Source organism: Peromyscus eremicus, chromosome 17, assembly GCF_949786415.1.
Source record: "Peromyscus eremicus chromosome 17, PerEre_H2_v1, whole genome shotgun sequence".
Classification (NCBI taxonomy): domain Eukaryota; kingdom Metazoa; phylum Chordata; class Mammalia; order Rodentia; family Cricetidae; genus Peromyscus; species Peromyscus eremicus.
In genome coordinates this window covers 59,491,767-59,514,579 of record NC_081433.1, presented here as the reverse complement: position 1 = coordinate 59,514,579, position 22,813 = coordinate 59,491,767, and the positions used below count along the sequence as shown (strand labels likewise).

Genomic DNA, 22,813 nt, shown 5'->3' with positions numbered 1-22,813 from the left:
GTGAGTTCCAGGATAGCCAGAGCTACAGAGCTACAGAGAGAGAGAGAGCTACAGAGAGAGAGAGAGCTAGAGAGAGAGAGAGACAGAGAGAGAGAGAGAGAGAGAGAGGGAGGGAGGGAGGGAGGGAGGGAGGGAGGGAGGGGGGAGGGAGAGAAAGAGAATGAATATGCCTCTACCAGATTGGCCTATAAGCAAGTCTGTGAGGGCATTTTCTTTTAAAAAAAATTCATTAAATGAATTTTTGGCTTAGGATTAGAACTGAATTCCAACAATGTCTGAAACAGCCCTAAACATACTCCTACTATTTTATACTACGTATTTATGAGAAGTGGCCTCACCACTAACAATTTTAAAAAAGAGTTTTATCTAAAAGACACTAAAGATATTCTCACAATATACTCAGCCAAAGTCCACCTTGAAGTTGAGGCATAAGATTCAGGAGTTCACAGCCCATAGATGGACCACTGTGAGATTCGGGGGGGTGGGGGGGGGGGTGGGGGGGGGCGGCAGACCCCAGGCTTATGGTGAAGTGCTTTTACCTATGGAGCCATCTTGCTGGCCCTAAACTTTCTGTTATGGAAAATTTCCAGAACACCCACCAAGTAGTAGTGATGCTATGACGACACATGTCCACGGCAAGAGAATCATGAGTTTGAGACTAGTCTGGTCTATACAGAAAAACTCTTGTAAAAACAAGAACCAGGCCGGGCGGTGGTGGCGCACGCCTTTAATCCCAGCACTTGGGAGGCAGAGGCAGGCGGATCTATGTGAGTTCGAGGCCAGCCTGGACTCCAAAGCGAGTTCCAGGAAAGGTGCAAAGCTACACAGAGAAACCTTGTCTCGAGAGAGAAAAAAAAAAAAAAAAAAAAACAAGAACCAACCCACAGGGACACAGGTTCTGTAGTCCATGCTAATGGGCCTCTCCCCCTTGCATCCTGGTGCTAGCAAGTTCAGCCCAGAGAAGCAGCATATATGCCTTCATCTCCTCCACATATAAAACCCCACTGGCTCCCCAACATCCTCTAAAGGAACTGGGGACTGATCAGCTTCTTTTTCTTTGAGCACTGATATGAGTTGGAGACTTCTTATGGTTTTAATTACTTAGAGACAGGGTCTTACTTTGCTCCTAGACTCCTGAACCCAAATGGCCCTCCTGCTTCAGCCTTCCAAGGAGCTGAGATCTGGCACCTGGCTCACCATGAACTGTGTTGTGTTTCTTGGGATGAAGCCAGGGTCTCACTAGCCAGTACTCTACCACCACATCTAACTCGCTGGCAACCACCTATCCCACCTGATCTGAGATGCTGGTGTGGGCCCTTCTGACACAACTGCCATGTTCCCAATGCAGATTCAGAAGTCAGTGATCTGAAGTTTGACTCAAGTTCTGCGCTTCTCTTTTGGTACTTAGAGGCATTTGTTTCTTCTACAGTATCTGACAGGAAAAAAAAATATGCATTTTTACCCTAAAACCAAAAATGTGACTCCAAAAACCAGCTTTACAAAACTGTCATCTGATGTAAAAATGCAGGAGAAAAACAACACCTGATGGCCACCCTGCTATGGTATGCATATGCCCTGCAACAGCACACATGTCAACACACATGCAATAGTGAAATTTTTAAGAGCAAATGCACACACACCTTTCCTTAGGAAATGGATTCATGCTGTTTTTGTGTAGGACTAAGGACAAACGACAGAACCCAGGAGCTGGCACAAGGACGCTCCAGTCAGGACTGTCTCTGCTTCTTTCATCTCCTTTTGTCTCTACCTAGAAACTGTCACACAGAACACAGGGCCATCCCCACCTCCTTCACCCCAGTGCTGGAACAGTAACAAGCTCCTGTCGCAATCTTTTCCCACGGCCCACAGGATAGTTTTGGGAATGGTTCTAGGGTAAACACTGTGATGCAGGTAGGACCTTATGCCCTCCACAGGAACAGCCAGAACCGACAGGTGGGTGTTTTCCAGCAAAGACATCTCAGGGACTCTGCAACATGCACAATTCTCCTTAGCAGGAAGACAATGCTGATCGTGCTGTGGCCAAGGGCCACATCTGCACTACTTTCTCTGGGAAGCGTATGCTTTTCTTTCTTTTTAGGGGGTGAGGTGGGTGAGGCAGGGTTTTCTTTGTGTAGCCCTGACTCTCCTGGAACTAGCTCTGTAGACCAGGCTGGCCTCGAACTCACAGAGATCCGCCTGGCTCTGCCTCCCGAGTGCTGGGATTAAAGGCGTGTGCCACCACTGCCTTGTGGAGGTTCAAATCTCAACACCCACATGGTGGTTAACAGCCATCCTTAACTCTAGTTCCAGGGGACACGATGACACTTGTGACCTCCTCAGATACCAGGCATGCCAGTGTTACACAACAATGTAAGCATAACTTTCACACATATAAATTAAAAATAGAACAAGCCCCTAACCTGTACAGGCCCAAATTACTCAGGGTCAGAGAATCTGAGCTTGCTTTACCCAGCAGGGCTGCATAATGGGATGATTTGACCACGGGCGTGGTTACTAGGTGTTTGGAAAGGTCTACACTTGGCTAAATGGTATGCTTTGATCTTGCAAGGGGGAGGTCTTTTGCCTTTCCCCTTGGCATGTTATAAAAAGCCCTTTTGAATAAAACCTCGAGGTTGGTGGGTATTGACCCAGGCCCTCCTGAAGCTATCCTGTGTTTCTCTTTCTCCTCTTTGCTATCTTTCTATCTATATCTTATCCCTCTCTCCTCCTCATAGGAACCCTGGAAAAGGTGGGAGCTGTCCTCCCACACTAACGCTAACACTGTCACAGCCTGCCTGTGTCCAGCATAGCAGGGATGTCAGAGCAGCCGAGTCTCACACAGTAGCCAACCAGATGCCATCGGGTGGAGATGAGCCATTGACAAGACACCTGCCTATTCTGAGCTGCATGCTACAGTCTGAAAAAGGAGGGAGCTGTCCTGGAGGTTGTGAGGCTTGTCCTGCTTCTAGGAAACCATTCAATTCCAAGTGTCACTACCAGGTCCTGATGGGAACAGAAATGTCCTCCTCCCCATGTGGAGCTCTGGCCCTTTTGTGTTTTGCAGAGCTGAAGTTTCCACATTAAGTGCTGGGCAGTGACTAAAGAACAATTCTAGCCATTTAGAAGGAGACAGAGCTGGAGGTCAAAGGTTACCCTCTGGTCCCCCTTCTTTAGGCCTTTGAGCAATGAACATGGTATCTTTACCCCGAGGCTCAAGTGTCATACCTGATCTCACAGGTATGACTTGCCTTTTCTTCCCAAGCAGGACTCCATTATGTGTATGGAGGTTACCTGAGGCAGCTTTCCATTTCACAGATGCAAGTCCCCAGCACTCACCTGGCCTCAGGGTCTGGGACGCCGGTCCTACTATGCGGCCATGGCCACAGCTCTGTCAAAAGGCAACTTATGTGGACGTGCTGGCTCAATGTGCAGGCCAACCTAAACCAAAAGACAGAAAAACACTGAGTTCTAAAGAAGGATTGGAAACCTGGGCAATTTCAAACGTTTCCAGTGAAAGGGTGTGGCTCAGTGGAGAGTCTGCCAAATGTGAGGAAGGTCCTAGGTTCTGGTTCTGTCTCAAGCACCCATGATACAAGAAAATGCCTTCAGTCATAGGAACAGGAATAGTGAAATAAGCCATTGCTGCCTTCCACAACAGAGGCCAGACAAGGAAATCAATTGCTAAGGCCTAGTGGACATGAGGGGAGGAGTAACCTGTGAACAACATCCCAGACCTGTCTTTGAAGCTCAAAAAAAGCCTGGTGTTGGTGGCGCACGCCTTTATTCCCAGCACTCGGAAGGCAGAGCCAGGTGGATATCTGTAAGTTCGAGGCCAGCCTGGTCTACAGAGCGAGATCCAGGAGAGGCTCCAAAACTACAGAGAAACCCTGTCTCGAAAACACAAAACACAAAAACAAGCATGACAACAGATTGTTCCCACCAACACCCAGAACACAAAGTTAAGTGACCTGAGGGCTATCCTCACAGCAAGCCAGGAGTCACAGAACAGTAAGATTGGATTGGCACAGGTGCTGACCAGTGGGGACGGCCTTAGGGCAGACCCCACTTTACAAAACAGGGACCTGATGTGTCTGATACTCAGGAAACCAGCCCAGTTCCCAGATCAGCCAGGTTCCCTCTCTGAACCACCACCACTGCAGAAGTCCAAGCTTGTCCCTGAGGAAGAGGAAGGCACGGTGCCCAGGACAGCCACACTCACCCTAGGAGCTTACCTTCAACCCCAGGGGTCAACAAGTGCACAGGAAAGAAGAGACTGCCTGCCACACAGATGAGACATGTAGCTAAAGTCCAAGGTCACAGAAGAGTGGCTCATCACAGGCCCCGCCCGGAGTCTGTGTTATCAGGCTGGGTCCCACTCTCACAATTTTATGCACGTGGCTTGCCCAGCATCCATACCACCTCTGTTGTGTGTGTGTGTGTGTGTGTGTGTGTGTGTGTGTGTGTGTGTGTGTGTCCCCACATGACGGTCAGGAGAACGTTCTAATAAGAAACTAGTATTTTTTTTTTTTTTAATTTAAGAAATGGCTCAGCAGTTAAGAGCACTGGCTACTCTTGTAGAAGTCCAGGGTTAGGTTCCTAGTACCCACATGGCAGCTCACAACCTTCTGTAACTCCAGTTCCAGGGGATCCAACACCTTCTTCTGGCCTCCTTGGGTATCAGGCACCTACATGCAGGTAAAACACCCAGACACTTTTTTTTTCCCCTTGAGACAGGGTTTCTCAGCGTAGTTTTGGTGCCTGTCCTGGCTGGATCTCACTCTGTAGATCAGGCTGGCCTCAAACTCACAGAGATCCGCCTGGCTCTGCCTCCCAAGTGCTGGGATTAAAGGCTTGCGCCACCACCGCCTGGCTAAGTTTCTATTGTTAAAGAATAATTAGATAAACGCATCAACAGGGTTTCTCTCTGTAGCCCTGGCTGTCCTCGAACTCACATAGACCTGCCTGCCCCTGCTTCTCAAGCACTGGGATTAAAGGCGTGGGCCACCACCGCCCAATGAAATCTTTATTGCTAAACTAGGTCCAGCAACTTGTGGCTCATGGGTGTAAGAAATATTCTCTTAGGAAAACTTGCCTAGAAAAGCTAGGAGTGAATGTAGAGAGAACTTTGCATATCAAGGAGCACAAGGCCCCTCCCATGTAAGGCCCTTACCACAGACACTACCAGGGCCTGTCTTTTTGGCGCAGTTCAGGCTGGGAGATCTAATGAATGCTATTAACCCTCACTTGCCTGTCTCTCTGCAAGGGGCAGGAAGCCCTATTGTAGCCCAAGCACCTGTCTCTGCAGGATCAAGGCCAGTACAGACAGACCCCACCCTGTGAGGATTTCAACTTTACCATGGAACAAAAGCAACAGATTCTGCAGAAGCCACCTTTCAGTAAGGAGTCTCAACTTGTTCCCAGGCTAGCAGTATATGGCCTGGTCCTGTCTCCCTGGTCGGTGGCCCTGTCCACACCTCCAGCTTACAGTTCCCCGCCCAGGAGAGGAAGCAGTGAAACTGCTTAGAGGTCAGAAGAAAACTTGCAAGAGCCAGCTCTTTCCTTCCACCATGTAGGTTCTAGGGATCAAATTTAGGTAAAGTAGTCAGGTGGTGGTAAACACACTTTCTGGCTGAGCTACCTTGCCAACCCCTGCTTGGATGTTCTCAATTTGTGACTGTCTGATTTAGTAGGACCCTTACCACAGTGAGTTAGTCACATCAATCAGTCAGAAGTTAAGGCCACAACAGAATCTGTTTAAAAGATGAGAAACATGATGGACAAGAGGGAAAAAACAAAACAAAACACTGCAGTCACCCGAGACTGAGGCAAGATGGCTTGACTCTATCTAGGACAAGACAGAGATTTTTGTCTCAAAAAAAAAAAATAAAACAGAGTTGAGGTGTAGCTCTGGCAGACAGCTTGTGTACTAGGCCTGCCTGGGCTCCATCACAAAAGTAAATAAAACAAACGGAAAGGGATTCCTTATTTATGGCAATAAGGTACAAATTCTCTTCCCGGCTGACCTACAAATCTGATGCATTTGCCATCAGAAAGCTCCATGGGCACATGGCTGTGGCAGAAGTGCTTGTCACACAAATGTGAGGGCTTGCACCCTATAAAGAAGCGGGGCACAGTGGCGTACTCTTACAATCTCAAAACGGGGACAGAGACAGGAAGATCACTGGACTTCTCTGTATAGCCTCCAGCTAGCATTAAATTTACTGCTATCATCCCACCTCTGCCTGTTGTTATCAGAGGTATACACTACCCTCCCTAGCTCAATCCTGCTAGTTCTGACATTAAATATGTCTGGAATTTCAGCCACTCTGTCTCTCTCTGCTAAGGTGAGGCATGTTTCTGAACATCTGGACAAGCAAGATGGCTCAGCAGGTAAGGCACTCACCACTAAGCCTGACAACCTGGGTTCAATCCCTGAGAGCCACATGGTAGAAGGAAAGGTGATTCTCAAAAGTTGACCCAATCAATGTATAACAGTTAACTAGACACGAAGCACCATCATCTCCATAACCCAGAGGCCAGCCCAGTGAGCCACCCAAATGAATCTCATTTTTAGCCTTTGTCCCAGCCTTATACACCAAGCACCCTCCCACTGTGGACATTTCACATATGAACAAAACCTGAGAAGATGGAATCTCAAATCCAGGTCATCAAGAGATAGGTACACCTACACCTGCAGTCACATGTACACAGGAGGCTGAGGCAAGATTGTTTGAGCCAACAACCTGGGCAACCAAACAATATACTAGCTCCAAAATAACAAAAATAAACACCACTTCCTAATCTCCACTCTAAACTGAAAAAGACCTTAAATATAACTACCAGGCCACTGTGACACTTAAAAATCTAATAAATGCTTACCGCAAACAACCTCACCACATTCCAGGAGTCCCTGTTCTAGAGGTGTTTGGAATCATCAGCTACCTGCTGCTTCTACTGCTGTATCCACCAGTAGTCCCCAGTCCAGTCTGCTCAAGAGTTTTCCAGAAAGGCATCCTTGCTCCACCTCCACCCAGCAGTGAGGCACACAGTCTTTGTAGTCATACTTTGCCTGGCTTCAGATCAGGAACCTAGAACATCTGACTGCGATGGAGATGGAGCCAGTCTGGGGAGCCCAGGACACAGCCCTCCATCAATCAATGAGAATCTCACAGGAATGAGTGCAGACCCAGTAGAGCCCAATTAGCACTCCTACAACAAGGAGCACTACTTGAAACTAAAGGGAATCATGTGATCACAACTGCACCTCACTAGCTAGGTTCAGAAAGCTTTGCTATTTTTATGTCAAATCCATACATGTAAAACAATATTAAGTAATCCTTAAGTGCACAATTACCAGCTCATGGGAGACTCTTCACCTCCCCTGATAAATCATTATGGTTTGGCTTTAACCCTGCACCTGGGTCCTCCACTCTCACACACACCACCTCTCCTATAACCCACCCTGATCTTGTGTCCTAATTGGAGAAAAACCACACTTGACAGGAAGACAGCCATGGGAGTCATGGTCATGCACATAAAATCAAGCCTTGGCACTGTGGCTGCCCCATTTTTTGTTGTCATTTGGTCCTTTGGGCAAGGCCTGAAGGATGCTCCCTTTCAACTCCAGGACAAAGGCAAACCCCTAAGGTTTTTCTGGAGACCATTCATGGCCTGCTGTGGGATGTCTTTCTGTGTGCTGTGAATATGTGTTGCTCTGACTGGTTGATAAATAAAGCTGCATTGGCCTATGGCAAGGCAGCTTAGAGGCAGGTGGGAAATCCAAGCAGATATAAGGAGAGGAGAGACGCCAGCCGCTTCTGAAGATGCCAGCAGACTGGTAACTCCATGGCCATATGGCAAAACATAGATTAATAGAAATGGGTTAATTTAAGATGAAAGACCTAGCTAGAAAGAAAGCTGCCATTAGCCATATAGTTTGTAAATAATATTAAGCCTCTGAATGATTATTTTATAAGTGGCTGTGGGACCACAGGGCCAGGTGGGACCAGAGAGAAACCGGCTACAATGGCCAACACAGAAGGTGTCTCTGGAGACACTGGTGCTTGACAAGGAAGGGCTGGCTGCCTTGGTCTGGCCCGGCATGAGTGTACCCCTCTACTCTCTGCCTACCACCTGACCTCACTGACACCTCAGCAGTCTGCACCCAAACATCTGCCACCTTGTGTCATCATGACAGACCCAAAAACCAAGCAATTCTCATTGCTCCTGTCTCTGCCCCTTCCAGACCAAGTCTACCTGCCCTGCACAAACCAAGCATCTTCACAAAGCTCACCAGGACCCTCTGAGGTTCCTAGCAACCACACCCCCAAATCATCAAGAAGTGGAACTCATAACATCAAAAAGGGAGAAACCAAGGCAGGCACTAGTGGAGCTTCAAAGGAGGCACCATGGTGCTGGCAGATGGAGAAGGATTTACCTCAAGCCAAAGATTGTCTTCCCTTTTTTTTTTTTTTTTTTGAGACAAGACAGATAGATACCTCACCCCCACCCCCAAGACAAGGTCTCACTGTGTATGTCCTCACTACATAGAACTCCTGAAACTCAGATCAGCCTGCCATGGCCTCTCAAATGATAGAATTAAATGCATGCCACAACACCCAGCTAGACAAAAATCATAATTTCTTTTTTGTTTTGTTTTGAGACAGGGTTTCTCTGTGTAGTATTTGCTGTGTAGACCAGGCTGGCCTTCCCTGAACTCGAGATCCACCTGCCTCTGTCTCCCAAACGCTGAGATTAAAGAAAGGCACTGTACCACCAGGCCTGGCTTCCTTTTTTTTTTTTTTTTTTTTTTTTTTTTTTTTTTGGTTTTTGAGACAGGGTTTCTCTGTGTAGTTTTGGTGCCTCCCCTGGATCTCACTCTGTAGACCAGGCTGGCCTCAAACTCACAGAGATCCACCTGCCTCTGCCTCCCGAGTGCTGGGATTAAAGGCATGCACCACCACCACCTGCTTCCTAATTCTTTTTTTTTTTTTTTTGGTTTTTCGAGACAGGGTTTCTCTGTGTAGCTTTGCGCCTCTCCTGGAACTCACTTGGTAGCCCAGGCTGGCCTCGAACTCACAGAGATCCGCCTGGCTCTGCCTCCCGAGTGCTGGGATCAAAGGCGTGCGCCACCACCGCCCGGCTTTTTTTTTTTTTTTTTTTTTTTTGCTTCCTAATTCTTAATATAGCCCCCCCACCCCATCCCCTGTGGCCCTGAACTCAAGAGTTCCAACTGGCCCCGCCTCCAGAGTACTAGCAATATACACACTTAGGTATGTACTCTATCACTTGAGTTCTGCTCCAGTCCACATTGTTTACAAATTGGGGGTCAACACCCTATTTGCCTGCTAACCCACATTCAAGTAAATAGCTTTCCTGAGATACAGCCACAACCAATGCTCCCTCTGGCTATGTCTGTCTAAAACGACAGAGCTGAGTAGTCTGCCTACAACATGACAGAGTAAAGCCAAAAGTACTGTCTCAGACAGTAATGAGGAAACCTTACCTCTACATCACTGAGCATTGTGGAGCTGCTCAGGAAAGGGGCAGAGCGACCCCAGTCACAATAGCAAAGAGCACCCCCAGGGAACCTGAGCAATACCTGCTCTCCCCAGGGTATAAAACCTCATTACCCACGTCCCCAGGAAGCAGGGGCAGGTTGGACTAGGCAGACTAGAGACTTGGAGAAACAGTCCCAGGAGAACAAAGGAGCCAGTGGGGAAACTGGCCATACAGCCCGTCCCCTGGCAACCCAAACTGGCATAGGGATGAGAATGGTGGTAGATTCCTGCCCACCATCTCACATCCTGACACCCACTGGGTTGCCAGCCTGTTTGTGCCTTGAGGCTGGCTCACCCTGTCCTCCCCTTACCCATGGTAACAAAGGCTTTGACAGAGGATGGATCATCTCTCCTAACAGAGCCAACACAGCCTCCCTACCGTCCCCTGAAGACAGATAGACACACACACACCTCACAGTACCTTATGGCGGTTTGCATATGTTCATGCACAAACTCGCACACACCTTATCACAGCTCCAGTAAGCCTGCCTCTCCCCCACTCCTCAGACCTGCCCACCTGTCTGCACTGCCAGCCTTTGCCCATGCCACTGCCATGCAAAGAAGCCCACTCATTACATCTTGCCATTTCTGATGCAAGTCCCTGTCATTAAAGCAGGCACTCACTCCCCAGCCAGGTTAGGTAGATCAGAATGTGGCGACACGGTTGAGACCATGTCCTGGTCCCCTTACAATGTTGTCAGCACCCACAAACAATGTTTCCATCACACATTTGAGGCAAAAACAGTCATAAATACTAACTCTGTCCTTCCTTAGAATCCAAAGCTAGGAGGCAGCCATGTGGGCCCCAACCCCCAGCATGAGCCTGGGCCTCCCAGAGAGCAGCTGTTGCTTCAGCCTCTCTCACAGCTGAAGGTCCCAGAGGCCCAGCCTTGAGTCTAGAAAAGCCTCCTCCCTGTGTGACTGCTGGGAACTCATCGCTGTCTCAGTACTGGTGGTTGGCATACTATACACACTCCCTTTTTTTTCTTTTCTTTCTCCCCTCCCCCACAATGCTAGATATGGACCCCAGAGCCTCTGCTTTGCATAGTAGGCAAGTGGTCCCTACTGAGACCCTAACCAGTACCCATCCCTTCTTACTGCAAAGGTACAGTACCCCACCCTGAACCCCCAACTGTCATCTCATGGATTGGGAAGCAGGAACCTTCATCATACATACCCTCCTTCCCTACTGGCCATCCTAAAGGTTCAAAAGCAATTCTGGCCAGCTGTGGCTTGACGACCCACAGCCCTCTGAGCCCACCTCCCTCCTGGAGCCCCCTCAGAACTGTGCTGCAGACCAAGTGGCAGCCCCAGCTTCAGGCAAGACCTCCACAGGAAACCACTACTTCTTACTTTGGCAACTGTGATTAATGCCATTCCTCAAAACGTCTCAGCTCCTATCTGGACGTGGATGCTCCTCCCAACGTCCAAGCAGCAGGTGGGAAGTGCAAAGACCTGCATGCTGAATATGCAGAGCCCAGGGTCTCTGGGCCTCAGAAAGGTCTGAAGTGCTCAGCACCGAGATGCTCGGTATATGAAAAGCTTGTCAAAGACACCTAAAGGAAGTGTGACAAGAAAAAGAGGAAATGGCTTCTCTGCCAGGAATCTGGAACTGCCCCCACCCCCTAACTCCTTTTTTCCACCCCTTTCCTGGCACACAGCTCTCAAAGTCCTTACTTAGGATCTCCAAAGTGCCCATGTCATGGAGGAGGCTCACATGCTGGCTAGTGAATAAGTCAGCTAGCTGCCCACTCAGTCCCTGGGTGAGAAGGGAAAGAGAGGGGCTGGAGGCTAGTGGGTCCCCAGTACCAATAGTGTCAACAATTGCACCTCTGTTATGAGGCTCCGGAGGCACCCACAGGGCTCTGGAAGCTTCCAGACAACAGGACACAGGAAGTTCCTGGAGAGCGGCTGCCTGGTGAGTCCTTCCCAACATTCCAACACCCATAATGGCGAGGAAAGTTTCCCAGGGTTCTACAAGCTTCTGGGAACCTAGACTTACAGTCAGTCGTCAGAAACCCAGGAGAGCCCCACTGGGCAGTGGAAGAGGGTAGCAACCTTAAGAATAAGTTTTGGCCCTGCGGGAGTTAAAACTACCTCCAGGGAGCTGTTGTTGGCAGAAAGCTGAATTACAGATGTCCTGCTGGTGTGTGCTGCTCAAGGGCCACTTGTTGAGGCCACCCAGGACTCAGCCTGAAATGTAGGGACAGTTTTCCCCCTAGCTGCCCTCTGCAAACATCACACCAGTATGTGTCATACTTCCGACTACCAGATGCACTGACAAACAGGAAAAAGGATGAGTACCTGAGACCCCCCCAGCACGGCAGCTGAGAGACCCAGACACTCCCCAATATCCCTGGTGGTTTCAGGAGCTCTAGGGTCACCCCACCAAGCTGGAGGAAGCGTATCCAGGTCCTGCCCCTCCAGGAGTTAAAGAAACTCCTGGGGGGAATTTCTGTGCTCTAACACTCTACACCTGAGATGATGTCACAATGAACCTTCTAGACCCATATGCACTTTGTAAATACCGCAGCAGCTGACACAAGCCAGGCCTCCAATGTGTATGCTGTAGTATCTTCCTAAACACTGAAGGACAGATCCATGTTATCATAGTTACAGGTTATTTCTGAGGTCATATTTTTTCGGACAGCAAATGCATACAAGGTAAACTCTTATCTAACTTTCCTTGCTTTGGAGGCAGGGTAGGGTCTCATACCATAGCTCAGATTGGCCTCAAACCCACAGTATGGATGTTGCCCTGTTTTACCTCAAACCAAGTCAGGCTTATTTTGACCTTTTTTAAGTGTACAGCACAACAGCATTAAAAATGTTTACATGGGCCGGTGAGAAGGTTTGTCAGCAGACTGCCAAGCTTTGACAAACTGAGTTCAATCTCCATGAACTACAACTCCTGAAAGATGACCTCTGAACTTCTCCCATGCCCACACATGTAATAAAGTGTAAATAATAATAATAATAATAATAATAATAATAATAATAGTAAAACACCAACACTACCATAGTCTACAGAACTTGTAAAGGTGAAACCACACCTAGTACTTGTCCCTGCCCCAGGCTGTGGCACCCATCACTGCCTTCTATCTGCAAGGACTTTTATTCCAGGGAGCTCCTGGGTGGGAATCAGCACATGCCGTTGGATCTGAGCCACATCACATAATTTCAAAGCTGAGCTACTTGTGTCACTGAATCCTCCAGGATCATGCATGCACAGGGATGTATGTCACAGTGCAAAGGGGGACCTAGGACCTGCTTCCTATCAGATTACACCCCAGACAAGCTCCAGCATCAACTAGTCCTTGCCATTTACAGAATGCATGGCAGAAAAAGGCCCAGGAAAGCCTGTGGCTGGTGACCTAAGAGTAGCACTCAAGCACCTTGGACCTTGTCTGCCTGGTTAGCCCTGGCCTACCTCAGCACTCCAATTCCCTAGGGAGACACCTGGTTCCAGCATCACCTTACAGCAGAAGCAAGAGAAGCCCAGGATACCAGCCAGGAGGATGGAGAAGACCACTTCATCTTGGCCACATTCTTCCCTTAAATGGAATTCTGAGCACCCCAAATCTCCTGGAAGCCTGTGTGCAAAATGCTGCACTGGACCAGAGGGCCAACACATTTAACTCCATGTAAAGGGGACAAGACAAACCTATCCCCCATGAAGTAATGACAGGGAAAGGGAAAACAAGAGCATCAACAAGCCCATCAGCCTGGAATCCCGAGCACCAAGGCAGCCTATCCCATAGGCAGAGTCCAGCATGGAGGCTGTGTTGAAAACACAGTAATTAGTGACTGTTGGAGAGGCCCCAGCCTACACTGTGTTCTGGCACTGGTTTTGCCTGTCCTTTCAAGAAAGAGAGGTTCAGAGCAAAAGCCAGGCATGGTGATGCTACCTACAACTGCAGCATTCATCAGGGACCTCCACAAGTTCAGAGGCACAGCCTGAACTAGAGTGAAACCTTGTCTTAAAGTTTTATTATTTTATGGATGTTTTTTCTGCCTGTATGTCATGTATGTGACTGAGGTCAAAAGAGGGCATCAGTCAGACCATCTAGGACTTTGGTTGTGAGCCACCATGTGGATGCTAGAATCAAACCCAGGTCTTCTGCCAAGAGCAGCCATGGCTCTTAGTTGCTAAGCCATTTCTCCAGGCCCTATCTCAAATTAAAAATGAATAAATAAAGCCAAGTACAGTGGTGCATACCTGGGAGGCTAAGACAGGATGACTGCCTCGAGAGTTCAAGGCCAGCCAGAGCTACATAAGCCTCTGCCAAAAGAGAGAGACAGAGACAGAGAGAGAGAAGGAAGGAAGGAAGCTGGGTGTGGTGACACAGCACAGGCCTTTAATCATAGCACTCAAGATGTAGAGGCAGTTCAAGCCAGAGATGCACAGTGAGAACCTGAAGAAAGACAGAGACAGACAGAGAAGGGAGGGCGGGCCTGCAATGAACGGCTTAGTCAGTGTACAGTCAGTCAACAATTCAATCCCCAGCAACCACACAGAACCAGCTGAGGTGGAGACCTGAGGCTCCTTGAGGCTCACTAGCCAGCAGTCAGCCAAGTCAGTGAAGCTACAGGCCCAGCAAGCAAACCTTTCTCAAACAAAAGGTGAGACCCACAAGACGACTCCAAAGCAAAGGCACTAGCCAAAGTCTGTCACCCTGAATTTAAGCCCTGTACCTGCATGGCTGAAGAAGAACCAATTTCTGCAAGTTGTCCTCTGACCTTTCATGTGTGCAAATGTGGCAGCGTACACACACACAAAAATATAATTTAAAGATTTTGTTTAAGACAGGGTCTTATGATGTAGCCCTGGCTGTCCTAGAACTCACTGAGATCTGCCTGTCTCTGCCTTTTGAGTGCTGGGATCATGTGCCTCCACACCCAGACAGAATATTTTAAGATGAGGCAGAATTTAAAAAGACAATCATAGCTGGCCTGCATGTGCATGCACAAACTGCCCCCCACACAACCTTTACTTTTATTTATTCATTTATTTTCAAGACAGGGTGTCACTGTATAGCCACAGCTGGCCTGAAACTCACTATTAATAGATCAGGCTGGCTTCAAACTCACAAAGATCTGTCTCTACCTCCCAATGCATGTTTTTTGTTTTGTTTTGTTTATTTTATTTTATGTGTATAGGTGTTTTCCCTGTACATCTGTGTACCACATGTGTGTTTGGTGCCCACATATGCCAGAGAGGGCATCAGATCCCCTAGAAGTAGAGTTACAGAAGGTTGTGAGCCACCATGCATGTGGTGAAAACCAAACCCAGGTGCTCTGTAAGAGTAGCCAGTGCCCTTAACCACTGAGCCACTCCTCCAGCTGCCTGGGACTCCAATCATTTTATTTCAGTGTGGAGGCATACACGGAGGTCACAGAGCAACTCTGTAGAGTTGGTTCTCTCCTTTCACCATGTGGGACCCAGGGATCAAACTCAAGTCATCAGGCTTGGCAGCAAGCACCTTTACCTACTGAGCCTCCTCACTGTCCCACAAAAGCTTATTTAAAAAAAAAAAAAAAAAAAAAAAAAAAAAGTCTAAGAAACAGCCACAGGCAGATCTGAGTCTAGGGTAAGATTGTTCCCCCTTTAACCACCACCTCTGGAGGAATGACGGACCTTAGCAACTCCACATTCCCAGGACTTGGTGCCTGTAAGCAGCTGGACAGACCTGTACCCTCAGGAACCTCAAGGATCTACCAGGCTGGCAACCCAAAATAGTGAACAAGTGACTAAGGTCTACATGCTGGTAGCTTTTGAAACACTCAAGAGTTGGTCTTTGGCAGGTGGCGGCGCAGTAGCAGTAGCAGTAGCAGTAGCAGTAGCAGTAGCAGCAGCACCTTTAATCCCAGCTCTCAGGAGGCAGAGGCAGGCGGATTTCTCTGAGTTCCAGGCCAGCATTACTCCCATCATACCCAGGAGGTACCACCAACACCCACCCGCCATTAGGAAGCCATCATGACCCTCAAGGTCCCATTCACTGTTACCCTTTCCCATGAGGTACTTCCCTTGACACCCCACTTGACAGGTGAGAAATCTGAAGCTAAGAAGTCAAAGCCACTGCCCAGGTCTCTCAGGTGTAGACAGTGGTAGAGAGAGTGCTCTGCACCTGAGGCCCTGGGTTCTGTTCTATTCCTGACTCTGATGGGACCCTAGCCCCAGGCTCTCCATAGCCCAGGACAAGTCACAGATCTGAATCACTGTAGCACCGGGCACAATCAGACTTGTAGACTGTCTCACAGCTGGGAAAATATTCTCATACTAAGACATGTCTATCAGACCTAAGAGTTCTCTCCTAAACATACACATTGACTTAACCCTTTCCCAACCTTCCAGAGATTCCCCATGCACACCTACATCATCTGGGGGCCTCCAGGCAGACTCAGGGACTGCTGCAGATCAAGCCTCACCTTTTCTTTTAAAACCTTGGTGAGTCCCAGGAGCACAGCCAACCACAACCACCAGCCTAACAAAACACTATCTTTGGAGCACCTGCCTGACTGCCTACAAGCAGAGGGTAGGGGTTTAAAGACTTCACAGACAAATCCCAGGCTGGTTCATAAGCCAACAGTCACCTTTACCTTCATCTCCAACATATACATACACCGAGCTCAATACACCACAGGAGCCAATTAGGGTCACACAAAGTATGTTATGCAGCCAGAGTGGTAGGAAACTGAGGCATGAGAATCCAAAGTTTAAGACAGACCTGAACTATATAAGGAGACCCTGCCTCAAGAAAATAGAGGTGAGCGGTGGTGGTGCATGCCTTTAATTCCAGCACTCAGGAGGCAGAGGCAGACAGATCTCTTGTGAGTTCGAGGCCAGCCTGGTCTACACTGAGTAAGTTCCAGGATAGGCTCCAAAGCTACACAGAGAGACTCTGTCTCCAAAAAAAAAAAAAAAAAAAAAAAAGGAAGGAAGGAAATAGATAAGTGAATGAATGAATGAATAAAAGAAAGAAAGAAAAAAAAGCTATTTGCTATGTACAAAGAACTTCTCAGGATAAGTGGTTACCAGAGCACAGCACAGCCTCATTCCCACCCCAGCCTCCAAGCAGGACCCTGAGAGGGACCTGGTGATCATTTACATGCTAAGTCATTTTGACCTAAGTCTGCTACCTACAACCACATCCCCTCCCCATCTGCAAGCCAGTATCCTGGGAAGAACACCCATCTTACCTCTCAAGCCTTCCAGAAGAGCCAAAACTCAAAACCATCTGAGCAGTTCACGAAAAACATTACAACAGCTGTTAGAATAACATGTTTCAGAGGAATTATTGTATGTGTACACATGTGCACACAAATAGTGCCTAAGTATGTGTGAATGCAGGCACGCGTGTGCCGTGGCATACATGTGAAGGTCAGAAATGGCATCAGTCTCACCTTCCACCTCAAGGATTATGGCAGGCTAGCTGGCTGTGTGCACTGGGAGTCTTTCCAGTCTCCATCTCATCACCCATAGTGAGTGCTAGGATTAGACACTGCTCCTGCTGAGGGTTCAAACTCAGGCCCTCAGGCCTGCTTAGCAAGTGCTTCCCCCACTGAATCACCTCTCCAGCTCCCAGAGTACTTAAGCTCTGGGTCTTATGTGTGTGATCTGAAGAAAAGCAAGTGCTCTTAACTGCAGAGCCATCTGTCTAGCCCCACTTCCTTCTTTTTTTTCAGCAGAGAGGTGTACATGCGCATGTCACAGCTCACATGTGCAGGTCAGTTCTTTCCTTCCACCATGGAGGTCCCAGGCATGGAATTCAGGCTGCCAGATTTGGCAACAAGCATCTTTATCTGGCAAGTCACCATATTAGCCCCTTCCCTGGGTCTTTCTGGAAAAGGCTCCAACTCAAATCGGACACCAAGTACAATGGCTCACACATGGAGGGCTAAAGCAGGATGACCCTGAGTTTGAGCCCAGTCTGGGCTCTTATGAGACTGTCACTCCTGTCATCCCAATACCCGAGATACGAATGCAAGAGATCTGGAGTTCAAGGCTAGCCCTAAATACATAGCAAGTCCCAGGTCAGTCTAGGCTACACGAGACCTGTCTCAAAAAAGAAATTACATAAATAAAAAATTAAAATCCTCCAAGCTTGAATAGCCTCAGAATCTAGAACACATGAGCTCCTAACCAGCTCTCAGGGCTCTAGTATCATACCCAAGCCTCTTCCTAGACCCCGAAATTGCTTGAAAGTTCTTTTCCCAGCTAAGGTAAGGTCTGGGTTCTTCTGATTTGTATCCACTTGTCCCTCCTACTATTTCTTAGTCAGAAAAACAGAGCAGGTTGTTCCTGCATATCCAAGTGGCCTGATATTATTTTAACTATCCCTACACTCTCACCTTGCCCAAAGCACTACTGTCTGGGAAGGAGTGCAGAATACAGACTAGACTCCAAACACACCTTCTCCAGGGTCAAACTTACTCCCTGAGCTCACAAGGGTGCATGCAGATGGTCACATGGGCTCACCACATGTCCACTCAGGGCAACAAAGCAGAAAAAGGCCACTCAGAGCTATGGGCTATCTCACTCACATCTAGCCTCTCTAGGACCCAGGTTCCTCCATCCCTGCCTAACCACCAGTTCTGTACACCTAAAACTCAGGACCCAATCTTGGAATCTGTATTACGCTCCAGTCACCACTCAACTGCCATTCTAAATAGGCTCCCACTGTCCTTCCTATCTTAGGGTACTTGACCTTACCTATCACAGGATCCCAGGGCTCAGCAGGGCAGAACCTGGAGGAGACTCCCAACAGTTGTTAAGCAAACAAAGTGCCCTAGTCTCTGGCTCCAGTTAACCACCACCAATCTGCCCACTGTGTCTCCGACACCTGGCCCCACTTTTTATTCAGGCAGGCAAACCCAAGGCCACGGGAGCACCAATCAGCCTTTGCCAACCAGGGCTTCCCTCACAGAAGCACACACAGTCCTGTGAAGGTACATCTTCAGGTTCTCCTGTGTAAGTGCTCAACTGTGACCCAACAACCCCAAAAGGCAGCTGAGCAGGAACTGGGGGCCACTTGGTCACATCTGTGTTCCCATTATCCCAGCCTGCCAGCTAAGCAGCTCTGTTCAGAGAATCCCATTTTGTTCCATCCAGTCACTTCATAGTGTGGGGATGAAAAGCCTGAGCTGTACTGTACTCCAGGACCATAACTGTAGCTTAGGCTATTCTTTGTCCATGGATTTTGTTTGCTTGCTTGCTTTGGTCATGTTGAACCCTAGAGCTCGTGTGCTATGTAAGGGCTTATCCCCAGCCTCTGAATAAACCTACAACAGCTCGAAAGGAGTGGGAGCCCTTTCAATGGTAGTGCTCTTGTCTAACATGCACAAGGCCTTGGGTTCCACACCCCCCAATAAAAAATGACTTTTAAAACAGCCAACTCCTTCCTGCTTCTGCAGTAAGTCATGACAACATACAGGGAGCTCCCATCATTGCCAACAAGAAGCAGCCTCTAAGCCACTCATTGCACAAGTTCCTTCTCTGGGACCACTTGTCCTTGTTGCTGTCTGTATCTCTGGAGAGAGAATCCACACCTCATACTCCGCAAACACTCTATCATCAGAAAAGTCACCTACCCAATCCCAAAGCCAAGAGCCTGGCTTCCCTAGGACCCCTGGAGCCTCTTCGGCTCCATCTCTCCTGTGATGTTGTGAGAAGCACCCTAGTAACTGAATCGTCTTTTCTGAACATAAAGGCCATACAAGAGGGGCAGCCTGACATGACTGGGGTTCTAACTCCAGCATGGATCAGGAGATTATGCAAGACACTGAGCCCTCTACCAACATCATCCTTAGCAGGATGTGTCAATCCTACCTCTCCCTGGACTGACTCAGGCATTGTCAGAGCTGCTGAGTGGCTGACAGGTGCTCTGCTTGCTGCTCCCTATTGCCAGGGCCAATTCTGGGCCTCAAGTATGCCTGCAGTTAGGTACAGTTACTTTCTTAATGAGACAAGGAAGTGCTGCTTAAGCTTTAAACCATCACCCACTGGATTTCTGGGACAGGAAGCCCTGAGATTCCTGCAGCAGCCCTGCATCACTTCCTCCCCACGTCCTGTCCTCTAAGCAGACAGCCACAATGACCTCAGGCTCAAAAGCAGACAAGGCCAGGAGGGAGGAAACTAGCCAGTAGACCTACAAAAACAAACCTAACCCTAAGCAAACCTAAAGTAAATGACAAGCCAGACAGACCAACCAGGGTACTCTAGGAGTGGACAGCTGCCAGGCTCTCTTTGCTACTGCAAGTCAGTGGTGGGAAGTCTACCCCCTTTGGGGGGTGTCTTAATTTCCAGTCTGTACCATGAAGAATTTCCTGGCTCACACTGAAGTGTGGGGTTCAGCAGAGCAGAGCACAGAGGAAAGCCCACAAAGGATGCTGCTACAACTGTCTGCTGCCCCCAAAAATTACAAATTAACTTTTTTTTTTTTTTGAGACAGGGTTTTTCTGTGTAGTTTTGGTACCTGTCCTGGATCTCACTCTGTAGACCAGGCTGGCCTTGAACTCAGAGAGATCCACCTGGCTCTGCTTCCCAAGAGTGCTAGGATTAAAGGCATGTGCCACCATCACCCGGCACAAAAATCTCCCCCCCACCCCCGTGTGTGTGTGTGTGTGTGTGTGTGTGTGTGTGTGTGTGTGTGAGAGAGAGAGAGAGAGAGAGAGAGAGAGAGAGAGAGAGGGAGAGAGAGGGGGGGGAGAGAGAGAGAGAGAGAGGAGAGGGAGGGAGAGAGGGAGGTACATGTTCATGTGTGCCAATACAGGTGCATGCATGCCTAAGTGTATGTGTGGCGGTAAGGGACAACCTTAGGTTTCTGTCCTCACTATCCACCTGGAGACAAAGTGCCCTGTCCAAGAGTTCACTGCTATGTACACTAGGCTAGCTAACCCTTGAGATTTCCAGAATTCTCCTGTACCCTCTCCCATCTTTGTAGGAACAATAGGATTACAGACGCATGCTCTGTGTCCACCTTTACTTAGGGGCTCTAGGTATGTAAATTCAGGTCCTCACACCTGCTTCACCCACTGAGCTACCTTCTGGACCCCCAAAAGGTACTCTTTATTTTATTATGGCTAGGCCCAGGGCCTCGAGCATGCTAATGCCATTAAGCAGCACCCTCAGCCTATCTGCTCCTAATGCAACAGCCTGATAAACATGATCACACTGCCATCCACACTCAGGACTTAATACCAAAAAAAATTTCAAAACGGCCAGCAAGATGGCTAAGCACAGTAAAAGCACTTACATGCTACAGGCCTGGCAACTAGAGTCCATTCTCTGGAACCCAGTTAAAGGTGGAAAGAGAGACATGCCCACAATTACAAATCATGCATACACAATAATAAACAGCTGGGTGCGGTGATGCATACCTTTAACCCCGTCACTCAGGACAAAGACAGGTGAATCTCTGTGAATTAAGGGCCAGCCTGCTCTATAGAGTGAGTTCCAAGGACAGTGCAGTGAAGTGTACATAGAAAGACCCACAGGGCTGTGGTGTCGCACGCCTTTAATCCCAGCCAGGCAGATCTCTGTGAGTTCAAGGTCAGCCTGGTCTACAGAGCGAGATCCAGGACAGGTACCAAAACTACACGGAGAAACCCTGTCTCAAAAAACCAAAAAGAAAGAAAGACCCTATCTCAAAAATCGAAAATGAATAAAGCAGGCCAGGCTACTGAGGTCAAGCTCCCACCCTCTTCCTGAGGATTCAGCACCAGGAACTACTTCTACAGGTGGAGAGGAGGAAAGATTGCACAAAATTCTACTGCAAAAACAGAAACAGGTTGAAGATGGCTCAGTGGTTTAAAGAACTGGCTGTTCTTGTACAAAATTCTGGTTCAATTCCCAGCACCCATATGATGGTTCACAACCATCCATCCAGGGGTCCCACAGTCTACTGCCTCTGCAGGTACCAAGTATACAGACAGTACACAGTCATTCATGCAAACAAACATAAAAATATAAGTCTTTGAAAAATAATCTCCTCTGGGCACGATGACACACTCCTTTAATTCCAGCACTCAGGACACAGAGTGGATCAGGTGGCTCTCTTTGAGTATGAGACCAGCCTGGTCAATATATCAAGTTCTAGGCAGCCAGAACTACACAGTGAGACTCTGCCTCAAACAAACATGCAAACTTTCCTGGAGGGAAGCAGGAGTCATCAGTTCATCTACCAAGCAAGTTAAGAAAAAGGCAACCATACCAAGAACTGTGCTCCAATCAATGGGCATAAGAGAACCCCAAGACCGAGCTAGCTAAAGAATCCTCTGAGGAAACCCCACCACTTACAGGATTTGACCTACTCACAAGCTAGAGTACCAAATGAGACATTGCAGAAAAACCTCAGGCGTCCAGTCAACGACACCCAAGCCAAGTATGCCACAGGCCAAAGTGACTCAACCCATTCAATCCAGTTCTTAGACAATTTAGTTTGGCTAAGCACTCATGGAACACACCTGTGATCCCAACCTTTAGGAAGCAGAGGCAGGAGGACCACCACAAATTCAAGTCCAACCTGGGCCACAGTCAAAAAAACAGAAAACAAGGGGCTAAATAAATGGCCTAAAAGGTAAAAGGACCCGCTGCTTAGACATGAGAACCTGAGCTCAGTTCCCAGCACCTTATAATATGTACATCACAGCTACTTGCCTACCCCAGTGCTGTGCCTCATTGGATGCCAGCCAAGCTGAAAATAAGCAAGTTCCAGGCTCAAAGGAACAAGGTAGAGGGTGTGCACACAGAACAGCTGTGCACATACACACATTTTTTTGACATTGTTTTCCTAGTCAAACCTCCAAAAGCAGCTAGAAAAAAATGTACCGCCTATGGACACAAATGAGGATAAGCACACAAGAAACTATAGCTCTGCATCTCTATCACAAAAGCTACACCTAGAAATTCAAAGGACAGAAATTGTAGACCTGTGCCCAGCTCACCAGCTGAAGTGAACAGTCAGCTAAGGTAAGGATGTGTTCTACAGTGCCAAGTCAAAGGCCATGTGCTGCTGAAGCTATGTCTGGGGCAGTGCTGAGGTAGGTCAGAAAGCAGGTTTAGCACACGGGTGCTCCTCTTTCTTTCAGGATAGCCCAACCGACATGCAGATGAGAATCCTACTCCCCAAACCCTCCACACTCAGGGCTGGAGAGATGGCTCAGCAATTAGAGCACTGGCCACTTTTGCAGAAGACTCAGGTTCTGTTCCTAGCATCCACATGGTGGCTCACCTGCAACTCCAGTTCCAGGGG

The 22,813-nt window shown here is 48.3% G+C and overlaps 1 protein-coding gene and 1 long non-coding RNA gene across 14 annotated transcripts in view; one reads left to right on the top strand and one right to left on the bottom strand.

The window, feature by feature from the left end:
- Nucleotides 1-22,813, bottom strand: part of Gatad2a (GATA zinc finger domain containing 2A) — a 97,085-nt gene that overhangs the window by 43,410 nt on the left and 30,862 nt on the right. For 3 of the 13 annotated variants that reach the window (XM_059244724.1, XM_059244727.1, XM_059244725.1), the window contains exons 2-3: nt 3,337-3,438; nt 1,292-1,432 (exon numbers count right to left, since the gene is read on the bottom strand). In XM_059244724.1, coding sequence (XP_059100707.1) covers nt 1,292-1,335 — 44 coding nt within the window. In that variant the 5' untranslated portion in view covers nt 1,336-1,432; nt 3,337-3,438. Of the gene's footprint in view, nt 1-1,291; nt 1,433-3,336; nt 3,439-4,232; nt 4,303-10,913; nt 11,117-11,864; nt 12,009-22,813 lie in introns of those variants that run through there. The other 10 variants (XM_059244730.1, XM_059244734.1, XM_059244732.1 and 7 more) reach the window with 8 other exon arrangements.
- Nucleotides 12,053-13,559, top strand: LOC131894465 (uncharacterized). The gene is made up of 2 exons (XR_009374920.1): nt 12,053-12,224; nt 13,012-13,559. It is a non-coding gene; the product is annotated as an uncharacterized LOC131894465 (long non-coding RNA).